Here is a 12,550-nt window from a genome sequence, read left to right as displayed (position 1 = left end):
TGAGGAAGAGACTAAGAAGGAGGTGAAGGAAAGGAAGGAAAGAAGGAAGGGACAATGGGAAAGAGGGAGGGAAGAGGAAGAGACAAGGGAGGGGAAGGAAAGAAGGAAGGAAGGGACAATGGGAGAGGGAGGGAAGGAGGAAGAGACTAAGGAGGTGAAGGAAAGGAAGGAAGGAAGGGACAATGGGAGGGAGGGAAGAAGAGACTAAGCAGGAGGTGAAAGAAAGGAAGGAAGGGACAATGGGAGAGAAGGAGGGAAGGAGGAAGAGATTAAGGGAGGGGAAGGAAAGGAAGGAAGGAAGAAAGGGACAATGGGAGAGGGTGGGAAGGAGGAAGAGACTAAGAAGGAGGTGAAGGAAAGGAAGGAAAGGACAATGGGAGAGAGGGAGGGAAGGAGGAAGAGACTAAGGGAGGCGAAGGAAGGGACAAGGGGAGGGAAGGAAGGCAGGCACCCACCCCAGTCCCATCCCAGAGAACCACAGATTCTCCCTCACAGGCACTCTGCAACCCAAGTGATCAGCTGGCCACGCCCCCTTTCCATTGATCACGTGACCCTGGGACACTGTGAATGTCATAAGCATGAATCAGTTGTCAAGCATCCGAATGTAAATCACATGACCCTGGGGATGTTGCAACAATCATAAGTGTGAAAAATGATCATAATTCACTTTTTCAGTGCTGTTGTAACTTTTAACAGTCACTAAGCAAATTGTTGTAATTCGAGGACTACCTATACTTTCCCATTTTTTCCTTTTTTTGGGGGGGGTCAAGTTTCTGATACCCCCCCCCCGGCCAGCTGGATGGGGGGTTGGGGGTCACCACAACATGAGGAACTGTATTAAAGGGTTGCGGCATTAGGAAGGTTGAGAACCACTGTTCTAGGGGAATATATGGGTCTGAATATTATGGCAGGAAACCTCTGAATTGACAATATATTACTTATGGGCATTATGCAGAAATGACTTGGTGGTGTGTCCCTCTTTTAATTTTTTTTCACTGGCCTAGCATTTGTAATTATGGGTTTAGGAGAGTGCATATACACAACCTCCATGCTCAGCTTTATGTCTGAGAACCAGTTCCATCTATGTACCATCAGAAGTGAAACAAATTGGTAAAGGACCACAATAATTTCAATATGGTGTTTCAGTTATGGATGTCCATCTGAAGAAGCCTTAGGTACTCAATAATTGTTTGATAAATATTAAAAAATCTGATAATCTAAAATGGTTTGAGATGAATTAGTATAGTGCTTGTGTTAGATGTGTATTGTAATCATACAGAACTCAAAACCTTCCATGTAGTTGGTCACATATAGAGATATTTCTTGCATTTTGATAGTTGATTACTTTAAGGACACCAATCTATTGAATTATGTTCCGGCATCCTGGTTTCAATATTGGCTAATCACTTGCCTCACAAGTAAAATATGAAGATGCTGACCCAGACTTTGTTCTTCTCTGATTTTCAGACACCTTGGATTATGCTGTTTATTATAGTTAGTAGTTGATAATCCCTCTTTGTATTTCATAATCTTAAGAATAAAATGGATCTTGTTCGTATAAATGCAGCATGTCACTTGTAATTGATTGTGAACTGTTTTCACTTAAGTACGTAAATAAATTCCATTCGTCTCGTATCTGAGGATTATTATGGAATGAAAGTTATGGTCTCCTGTTTTAAAATTAATTTTGGAATCAGGTGCTCATGTTCGTCCAGGAATATCAGACCCAACAAAGCAAAAGATGTAACTCAATATTATTTTTTATTTTCTGAGGAGATTAGTAACAAATTAGATTTGTTATTAAAGTAGATTGTACATCACTTGGGCATGAAAGATAAAGAGTGTTTTCCTGGAGAACAAATTATTATACAAAATAGATGATTGCCATTCATAGGTAATTGAAATATGTAAAACCTGAGTGCATCCTGCCAAACTGCTTAAACAGGGTTTGTCTGTCAGCAGCAGTAGCTTGGCAGCTAGTAATATTCATAGTTCTCACTCCTTGTAGCAACCTCCCCCAAGTGGATCTTAAGTGCTTGGTAACTGCCAGCCAATTAAGCCTTCAGGGCTTCAGCTAGATAAGACTCCTCTGGAAAGAAAGAGGGTGAGGGAAGATTTAAGGTTCTTATCTGGGGTGCCTTCCCCCCCCCCCTTCTGTAGTTGACAGCTGTCAAATACAATCTGCTCTTCAGAAAATCTTGCAAACCATTTGCAGTTGTTTTACCCCATGGCAGTAAGAGGCCAGATTGTTTGGTTAAACTAATTATTGTTTTGTTATTTAAACCTTTTAGAAATTCAATTTGTTGTCTGTAATGATGAAATTAAATATTTCTTAGTTCTATTAAAAATTCTATCCTGGAAGATGTTATTTCAAATTTGTAACTTAGTAAGATATGTTTGGATAGCTTTCTATGCAAACCCTAAGAAATGCCCAAAAATATGGTTTGAGGAAGGAAGGTGATGAATCCTCATTTGCTTTAGGACAGGGGTCCCCAACCCCCAGGGGCCACGGCATGCCAGAAACCAGTCCACCCAAACAAGCAAAGCCCCATCTGCAGGATGCAGGCAGTACATGAAACCACGCCCCCTCTGGTCCACAGAAAAACCTCTCTCCACGGAACTGGTCCCTGGTGCTGAAAAGGTTGGGGACCTCTGCTTTAGGAGACAGATATAAACCCAATATATTTTGGTGCTAATACAGGTAGTCCTCGACTTACGCCCACAATGGAACCCAGAACTTATGTTGCTAAATGAGAAATTTGTTAAGTGAGTTTTGCCCCATTTTACAACTTTTCTTTCCACATTTGCTAAGTGAATTCCTGTAGTTGTTAAATTAGGAACACGGTTGTTAAGTGAATCTGGTTTTCCCATTGTCTTTGCTTGTTAGGAGGTCGCAAAAGATGCTCACAAAATGCTGCAACCGTCATAAATATGAACCAGTTGTCAAGCATCTGAATGTAATTCACATGATCCCATGGGGCTGCTACAATGCTCATAAGTGTGAAAAATGGTAAACTTTGAATGGTCACTAAATGAACTATTGTAAATCAAGGATCACCTGCAGTGGACAATTCAAACGACACTTCTTTGCCCCAGTGCTGATTAAATACAGGTAATCCTCATTTAGGGGCCACAACTGGGGCCAGCAGCTTGATTGTTAATTGAAGTGGTTGCTAAGGGAAACTATGACTGTGCTGATTTTGTTTCAGATTTCCTCTGCTTTATAGATTTGTGAAGGGTGTAAATGCAAGGAATGGTCACAAAATTACTTTTGCATCACCATCATAAATGTGGTCATAAAAAGAGGCAGTCACTAAGAGAAGTTTACTTGTATTATAATCAATTGGTCTTATTCTAATATTATTCAAGACTTCAGTGGATTTCACAGTAAGACCAGCCATAACACAGTGACCAATAGCCATAAAAAAGTGACCATAGTGATCAAGAGGGAAAAGGAGTTTTATGTAGTATATATAGAAGTTTTAACAGATTATTTTTGGGTCTTTGTTCTACAAATACAGAAAGGTTCATTACTGATATTTAAGGAAGCATTAGATGAGACATAATTTTTGGAGCAAAAAATATGAATTATCCAGGTAAACAATTACAATTGGCCTCTTCCATATTTATTCAAATTTTTTGAACTCCATTTGGATGACTGATTTGGCAGATTGCCATCATAACACACATACAACGATTAGGTAGGGATGATAACAAGAAGCATTAGCTGCAGCAAGAAGATTGCACAGATTGATTACAAACAGCGACATGACAAAGTAGCAGCAATGGCATATTGAAATATGTGCAAAAAATACATTTGCCTGAAGGCAAGATCTGGTGAGACTATAAAATAGAAAAAGTAATAAAAAACGAAGAAGCTAAAGTGGTCTGGGCTTTTAAAATTCAAATACACAAGCACCTGCCACCCATCACTTCAGAGTTAACAATTGTCAATAAGAAAGATAAAAAGACTGGATAGCGGATGTGGCAGTACCTGGGAGGCAGCAGAAGAGAAGAGAAAGAATTGGAGAAAATCACAAAATACAAAGACCAGCAAATAGATGTAGAACAACTGAGGCACAAGAAAGCAAGGATGGTACCAATAGTAATAAGCACCTTGGGTGCAATCCCAAACTATCTGGAGCACCACTTGAACACTATTGGCATTAACAAAATGACCATCAGTCAATTGGAAAAAGCAGCTTTAATTGGAACACTTATATCCTGTGACAATACCTTTAATATTATTAAGCAACAACATCTGTCTATCCCAGGTCCTTGGGAAAGACTTGATAGATGGACAAAAATGCCAAATCCGATTTAAACAATGGGCTAGCTGCAATCAACCATAATAATAGAATATTATCTTTATGACTGTGTTTAATTATAGGAAGGATTGAATATAAATCCTCTATAAAAGTAAGAGAATTCTAGCCATGCAATCTTAAATACATGTTGGGGGCAGTTTACACAACATGCGTGTTTAGTTACACTCTTTTTCCTGGATGCTATGCTATATAATGAAGCAGGTAGTTGTGTTTGTCATCATATCCATAATGCTCTGCCTGCAGAAATATAAGCTTAGAACTCCCTAAAGAATTGTAGAAACTTGTTTTCATGATAATCAGGAGTTAACAGGCCAGAACAAGGAAATTATTTGGGAAGTGCCAGTCAAGAGGCAGTGTCAGGTTTTGTGAAAGACGACTGTGTTATGCTGTTGTTAGAATAAATTGCTGGAGATGAACAGGTGAGATGAAAACACCAGCAGACTTTGTCATGGAGGCATGCATTCTTTGCCCATGCAATGACAGAGGGATCTCTGGATTCCTGCTGTTTCTCCAGTGTGCCCCCAGGCAATGTTGTGCTTGTTTTCTTTGGCTGTTAATGGGTGGGTGGAACTGGCTTGACATGGACTGTTGACATTTTCTTTCAAATGAGAAGTCAAAGACACAAAATTTCACTTACAAAATCAAATCACAGTCATGCAATTTCTGGCTCATAGTTTATTTAATGATTCATTATTTCCTCTCTGCATCAACAGGTGGTTTCACTATTTTGCAATCTGCAAAAGTAAAAAAAAAAAAGAAGTCCCAAGTTTGCAGGATAAAAGAGAGAAATGCTTCAAACGTCTTGGTTTGCTAAATGTGCTCTTGACCACTTTTAATTGAGATTTTGCCTGCATTTTCTCAGATGGGAAGCATTTGGATGACAGCTGTCAGAACAATAAATAACAACTTTTGAAAAAAGAACTTAAGCATCTGTTGTTTTAGTAGCAGCTCCTTAATTTGACTTCTCACTTCTTATAGATTCTGTCCATTTCTTCTGATTTCTTGCTGATTGGCTTTAGTGCAACTAGTTGTAGATTCAAGAGTCTTTGAAAGAAACACTTGAGAAAAAACTGTTGGCTGTCAATTCTGCCTGTCAATTCTATCACCTCAACAACTAAAGGAGATTTGTGATAATGACAAATATCTGTAGCTCGGGTATAGGTTGAGGGTAGAGGTTTGTTTTCTTGTGGGTTGGTTTCCAAATGTTTCATTACCAGGCTAGGTAACATCTTCAGCAGAATTTAGATGTCAGTATCGGTGTCCTAAAGGAGATTTCCCTGACTGAAGCACTTAAGCAGAAGTCATTTCTTCAAAGCAATGCCTTCAAACAATTAAGACTGCCCCACAGATAGGAGTAAGAAGGAACAGATAAGCCCTCAAAAAAAGATTATTCCCTTCCCATTCATTTGATTGCGTTAGAGCAGTGGTTCGCAACCTTTTTAATGCCGCGACCCCCAACCGGTCATAAGTCGAGGACTACTCAACTGGTGCAGCACCATTTGCAGAATGGGACTTTTCGCGGGCTCAGCAGGGCAGAGACAGCCTGGACAATTCCTATTGGCTTTTGAAAGCCAATAGAATTAGACTCTATTCAAGAGAGTCTATTCTATTGGCTTTCAAAAGCCAATAGAATAAAAGGGAGTAGCACAGCTAAGGAAAAGGAGAAAAAAAATGGCGGACCGCGTTGTTTGGCGACCCCCGTGAAATGGTCGTTCGACCCCAAATGGGGTCCCGACCCACAGGTTGAGAACCACTGTGTTAGAGGAAAGCAAATTGGAGTACATGGAGAAAGAAACAGCCTGCGCCTGTCTTCAACAGTGAAGGGACACAGGGCAGAAAACATCCTGCAGCTAAGAAGGCTCCACACACATTTGCATTACTCAGGTAACCCTGAGGACACAGGTAAACTTCCAAATGGCTTCAATGGTTCTCTGAAAGAATGCAGATGGCCAGCTGTCTGCAAGGAATATAAATCTTTCCATTCCCCACCATCCAGTCAGAGCTGAAGAAGCTTCTTGGATGAGAAGTGAAAGGTCTTCAAAGAAAAACAAGAAAGTCCAGTTGTCTCCTGAAAAGCACCTTTGGGACAATCATGACCTGGATGACTGAGAATCTCCATAGACATAGAGAAAGAAAGTCTTAGTTATATCACTTTGATTGGTTTACTTCTGACTCCCAAACAGGGTTGTAAAAACACATTTTAATGAGGTATGACTGTAGGCTCAGCATACCTCATTAAAATGTGTTTTTACAACCCTGTTTGGGAGTCAGAAGTAAACCAATCAAAGGGTCCCTTTTGAGGGACCACAGATCAGAGGGGGCATGGTTTCCTGTACTGCCTGCATCCCGCAGATGGGGCTTTGTTTGTTTGTGTGGATCGGTTTCTGGCATGCCACGGACCAGTGCCAATCCACGGACGGAAGGTTGAGGACCTCTGCACTAGGTATTCTGGATCTCTTTAGATAGACAAAATATTATCTGAGCAAATAGGATTCGTTGTTGTTCATTTCTTTCCCATCCTCCCAAAATAAATAATTAGCTGGTTGTTCTCTCCTATTTGATTCCTGTTTCCAATGAGCAAGGCAAAATCCTAGATCATAGAAATGGTATCTGGAACAAGGACAGTGCAGTTTGTTAGTATACAAAATTGCAAATATTCACTTACCTCTACCTCTACCATTCATGCATCAAGACTCACCTTTAGAGTCGGGCAATTCATCTGGAGCTCTTGGGTCGATTCATTTTTTCCAGCTGAGCCATCAGAGTTATTTTTAGGATAGTTTAAATTATTTTTGGTTGTCAGCTTTGGCAAAGGCTGTTGCAAAAATAAACTGGGTTTATATTATATATAGAAAAAAAAACAAATACCTGACTGTATTTAATGAATTGGCTAAATAAAACCAGAGATTTCAGCTAAACCTGCAGTTCTATCCAGAGCCCCCGTTTACTTTATTAGACAGATTGTCAAGGTCACTACCTTCTTGTCTTCTCTTTGGGACTCAAAAAAGTGAGACATGTGTATTTTTTTCAGGCCTGACCTTGAAAAAACTTCTTGAAAAAGATCCAAATTTTGTTAATGATATTTCAAGATTTTTTTCTGAATTATTGTTCAATCCTGCATGACTCAAACTCAAAGGTTTTCACATTGGCATGATTGCTGTTGCAGATTGAAGTTTGTATTGTTTTGTTGAAGCAGAATCAGGACTGAATGTAAAGTAGCAGTTTAAGCAATTGTAGGGGCTGTGAAGGAAGTGGAAGAAAAATGAAGGCAGGTTTATAATGTAAAGCATACAGTTCTTGTACTTAGAGCTGATGAGTTTTGCAGTTTGGGGTTTTTGAAAGAGCCAACATTTCCCCCCCATGGTTGATTATGTTTCTTCTGACATCGTATGAGTCTTCAGTTATGCCAGGAAGGAGGAATAAAATTAAATCTGTAGTCATTAGTTCCAAACCAGTAGTCCTTCTCTTCTTGATTGTCAGCCTCATAAATTAGGACAAGTGACCAGTGTTTCCATTGCAATTGGCACAAGGGTGTGGTTTCTATTGATTTGTGATGCTAATATTGCTAAAACAATCTCTGGCTCTCAACAGATGCTTTCATCTTATTAACAGAGATTCAGATCTTAGCAAAAACACTTGAAGAATCATTTTGAATTGGTTAAGTGATTTAAATGTTGTGTATTTAATTATTCTACCTACTTAGTTTTGATAGTATCAATCTGTCCTCGGAATCCAATGGACTTTTTAAAAAATCCAAGCTGCAAATAAGTATGTGGTTGATTACTGATACCCATTTAATATAAAATTGATTTTACTCTGATGTCTTCAAAATATTGGTGTAAATGTTCTGGTTAGTTTGAATATTAATTTCATGTTTTTAGCATTGAATATGTTTGCCTATTAGTAGTCCTGAAGGAGAAATCAGAAAAAAACATTAATTTAAAATGCTTAGATGAAATTTTGATTTTATAGTAAAAATGTAAAGGAATAAAATGCACTAGAATCATTTTTTTTTCCAAAACACATTGTGTGGTCCTGGGTGCTCTCTGAGCTTGGCAGTTTTCTTGCAGATGTTTCGTTATCAGACATAATCATAATTTAACCCTGAGTTACAAATATTCTGTTCTATCAATATCAAAACACATTGCATATATAAAATCACCTCTATAACATTGCATGTTCAGAACATTAAGTCTTATGTAAAGATGAAGTTTGTTTGACATACCGTAGTTCATCAAATCTGGTAATTTTTATGATTTTATGATTTTAAAAGAGTTAAATTCCTTGCCAGATAGCATCTTACTCCAAATCTTTTCTATCAGTATTGTTTTTTAGGTAGTTCTCAACTTATGACCAAAATTGGAAGCAGAATTTCTGTCACTAAGCAATGTGGTTGTAAAATGAAATGTCATGTGACCATAGCAATGTAATGACTGCAAACCCAGCATTCCTGGTTGATGTTGTAATTCCAGATATGTGGGTTAAATAAGTGGAGGCAGTCCCAGGCAGGAGATGCTCTGTGAGGCCTGGGACAGGCCCTGCCTGCAAGTTGGAGGGAGTGCAGTGTGTGTGAGCATAGGGAGGTTGTGGAAAGAATATGCTGTGGCTCAGGGCCCACAGCTTTGGGGCTACAAGAAGCCCCTTAGCCACAATGCAGTGTGAAGCGACAACTGTTCCTGGAAGCCTCAGTTGTCCCAGCCTGGTCTAGCAGCTTGGCACAAAACCATTGCGTCCTGGAAAGGGCCAAATGCTCTGCACCCAGGTTATCTTTATGGCTTCCCTCCTACTATTGACTCTACTGTATTTGAGGCAGCTGCTGGCCATGCCAGGCTTGTTCCAACTTGCATCTCCCATGTAACCCCAGAAGCATTACACCAGCTATACGCTTGGTATAGGTCATGTCTCTTCATTCAGCATTGTCATAACTAATAAGTCAAGGGCTAGCTGTATAGATAAGAAGAACAAAATGACATTTCTTAGATTCTTTGGTGTGTAGTATCTATTTAAATTCTCAAATACTAAATAAAATTTAAATCCATTAAATAGTGAAAAAGCTTGTGTATAATCCCATGCAAAGTTTCTTGGGAGTAAGAGTAAGACTAGGATTGACTTCTAGGTAGGTAGTATATAAAGTTGTGCTATAAAGTACTATAATAATTCATAATAATTCATACTGTTTCCTAGTCCTGTTAAGACTGAAGCTATTATTTTGTATGCACAGTGTCCAGATGAAACCAATGGTGCTGATAGCTAATAAAGTAAAATCAAACAAATACTATCTTGTGGAACCGATTTAAAATTGAGTGAATATTTGGGTATGGTTTTGTGGAAGAAAAAGGAAGCTGCTAGGTAATCTTCCCCCTCTTTAAACAGGTCACTTGAGCCTTGCTTCTTGAAGCTGCTGCGGGTAAACCATTCCCTATCTGTTTTCCATCACTTTCCACCTGTTTCATTTCTTGATGATGTTCTTTGTTTCTTTCTCAGGTGAGAATTGACTCAATATGAGTGGCCTTGGGAACAACTCTACGGACCCGGGAAACCTGGATTCTCAAAAGAGGAAGGGGTCACCATGCGACACTCTGGTCCAGAGGTAAGTACAATTTTAGGAGATTATTCTGCCAGGATAGAGGAAGGGCTTTTTTTGTTGTTTTGTTTTTTGCTTTCTGGCACTCTTTTTCTGCACAAGCAGATGGGAGCAGATTTCATCCCCTCGGATAAGTTCACACATCCCACCAGTGTTTGGCTGTTTGTTTGTGAGTATCTACTGTGGAAGATGGAACACAACTCTCCATCTGTTCGTCTTCTCTCTTGGGGAGCAACTTGTGACTGAAGCTGTTTTTACTTATTGATTGACTTGGGTTTGTAGCACACTTCACACTTTATGGTCATTAATATTTCTCTTGTTTCAAAATCTAAAATACAAGAAAATTTAAAATGAAAATAGATTGCATCTTCAAATTATATGGATATCTAAAGACATCTAGAAGGGGATTGGCCATCTCCCTAAATATTGTATTTTTTAAAAAAAAACTAGAAAATGATAATTATCTTTTTCTCATAAATTGATAAAACCTTGCTTCTCAGGTTTTAGTTAGAGCACTAATACTTTATCAGTTCATTTGTTGGAAAAGTCAATTAAAAATCCCCTTGTTAACTGAATACCAAATTTTCTTTTAAAATGTAATTTTTGAGTACTTTAAAAACTCACAGGAAATTGGGATCAGAGTAGATATACTGAATTTTTTGAAACTTGCCCCATTTGAATTTCTTAACATGGTATACAGTTCCAGTAATGGCTTTGTTTGCAAATTAATTTGCTTGCTAATTCAGCTTCATTTTTTTTCCAGCATTTTACTCAGGAGTGGTACAAAATACTGCATTATTCCTCCATGCCAGCCCACTTTGCACTGTCTATATTTCCAGAATATTTCACTCTTCATTACAGTTCTCTCATGAAAAGGTTGTTCCTCTTTATGAGGAATTGTGAGGAAGGTAATTTTGGAAGTAACTGTGATAGCTGGCAACTATAAATAGCAACAAGTTTAAATATGTGGCAAAGTAGTACTTATTCCAAAGAAATATTCCATGGAATATGGCATTTATTTCTTTATTACATTTATATCCTGATTTTTCTTCAGGAACACAAGTTAGTGTACATTAATATCTCCGTTTTGTCTTCTTGACAACAACTCTTGTGAGATAGATTGGACTGAAAGGGCAAATGATACAAAGTCACTTAGTGAGTTTCCATGGCTGATGGTGGAATATGTTGAACCATACTGGTCCAAAAATCCTGAAAAAACAACAGCTATGCTGCTGGTGCTAACAGCAAATTTTCCCCTTCCATGTAGATATTCAGACCAGATTATGAGAGGGCTATCCTTGCTAGTTTCATCTATTCTCATGGTTTCTTTTTACATGACTAGAGATTTCATTTGGTTTTCGGCTGCATAAAGGCTAAGGAAAAAGAGCTTACATAATTCCATATTTCTGTATTCCCATGCCTCCTTTCTTTTCTGTTTGGTCGTTCATCTGTTTCCATAGTTCAGAAACTCCTCACGATAGGAGCCTAATTCTGAGGTCAAGCAAGTTATAGGCCCATTTGCTTAGTTAATTTATATTCCATATTTCCAACATAAATTTTAATTGCAAAAAAGCTAAACTGGAAGAAAGTTATTATTAATATGCTAAACAAATAGCTACTGCAATATTCCACTTAGATTAATAATAAAATCAATATTGCTGTCAGATGTAGATGCTAATACTGGTTGTATTTAAAAGTCTGGCAGAACAAAAATTATTTTTATCCTTTGCCAAAATTGTAGGAATAAAAGTTGCAAGTGGATCTTCTTTTAATACTGAACATTTCTATAGAATTCCAGGCGTATCTATTCTGCTGAAAATATGGATAATGGATAGGAAAGTATATGTGAACTATACCAGCATGCTATTACAATTCAGGACAGGTTACGAAGGAAAATGTCTCCTCAGTTTGTCAACCAGCAAGTTGGGGGAATCATTTGCTGTTGTACCAAAATTAGGGAACTATGCAAAAATCCAAGTCTACAGACATTGATGTAAAAGGGACAAAAGCATAGAAGAAGAAAACCAGCTTATTAACAAAACCTACATATGATAATTGCCACAGTGAGTCAATTCAGTAGCTTCTAATGGAGAGACTGGTAGAGCCAAATTGATCCCAGCCAAGCCAGTGCAAAATATACTTTACTGTCTCATTCCTTTTTCATATGGAGCTCAGTGGAAGTTAGTTTATTATTTCTTCAAAACATTTTTCACCTTCTCTAATGCTGAAATGGTTTCCATAATGGCTTCTAGGAGAACAGTGAGAAACAAATCTATATTTGCTCATAGAATTAATGTGTAAATAATAATATAGAAGGAGAATGTGGTGTAGAATAGGAAGTCTGGATGCATTTTGTAAATTTTTAATGAGCAAAGAGAACGAAAAAGGAAAAGCCTTTACATTTCTTACCTAAAAACAAAGTATTGCAGCATTTGGCAGACTAATATATTTATTACAGCACAATTCTGTCAATTAGTTGGCAGGACTATATATATATCATATATTATATAAAGCGTCTGTTGCTTTTTTATGTAATTTTAAGGCTGTGGGCTTTTTGTAGTTCTTCATATTATCAGGTAAAGATATACTTATTTTCATTATATTGTAACATAGTAAAATGCTGTGAAACATTCCAAAT

At 38.0% G+C, this 12,550-nt stretch overlaps 1 protein-coding gene across 7 annotated transcripts in view; it reads left to right on the top strand.

The window, feature by feature from the left end:
- The window catches only part of NCOA1 (nuclear receptor coactivator 1), a 329,445-nt gene that overhangs the window by 218,312 nt on the left and 98,583 nt on the right, over positions 1–12,550 (top strand). For all 7 annotated transcript variants that reach the window (XM_039345935.1, XM_039345936.1, XM_039345937.1 and 4 more), the window contains one exon: positions 9,813–9,918. In XM_039345935.1, coding sequence (XP_039201869.1) covers positions 9,830–9,918 — 89 coding nt within the window. In that variant the 5' untranslated portion in view covers positions 9,813–9,829. Of the gene's footprint in view, positions 1–9,812; positions 9,919–12,550 lie in introns of those variants that run through there.

Source organism: Crotalus tigris, unplaced genomic scaffold (assembly GCF_016545835.1).
Source record: "Crotalus tigris isolate CLP2741 ecotype Arizona unplaced genomic scaffold, ASM1654583v1 scf7180000017987.690289119674:8195010, whole genome shotgun sequence".
NCBI lineage: Eukaryota > Metazoa > Chordata > Lepidosauria > Squamata > Viperidae > Crotalus > Crotalus tigris.
This window is presented reverse-complemented; position numbering and strand designations above follow the sequence as displayed.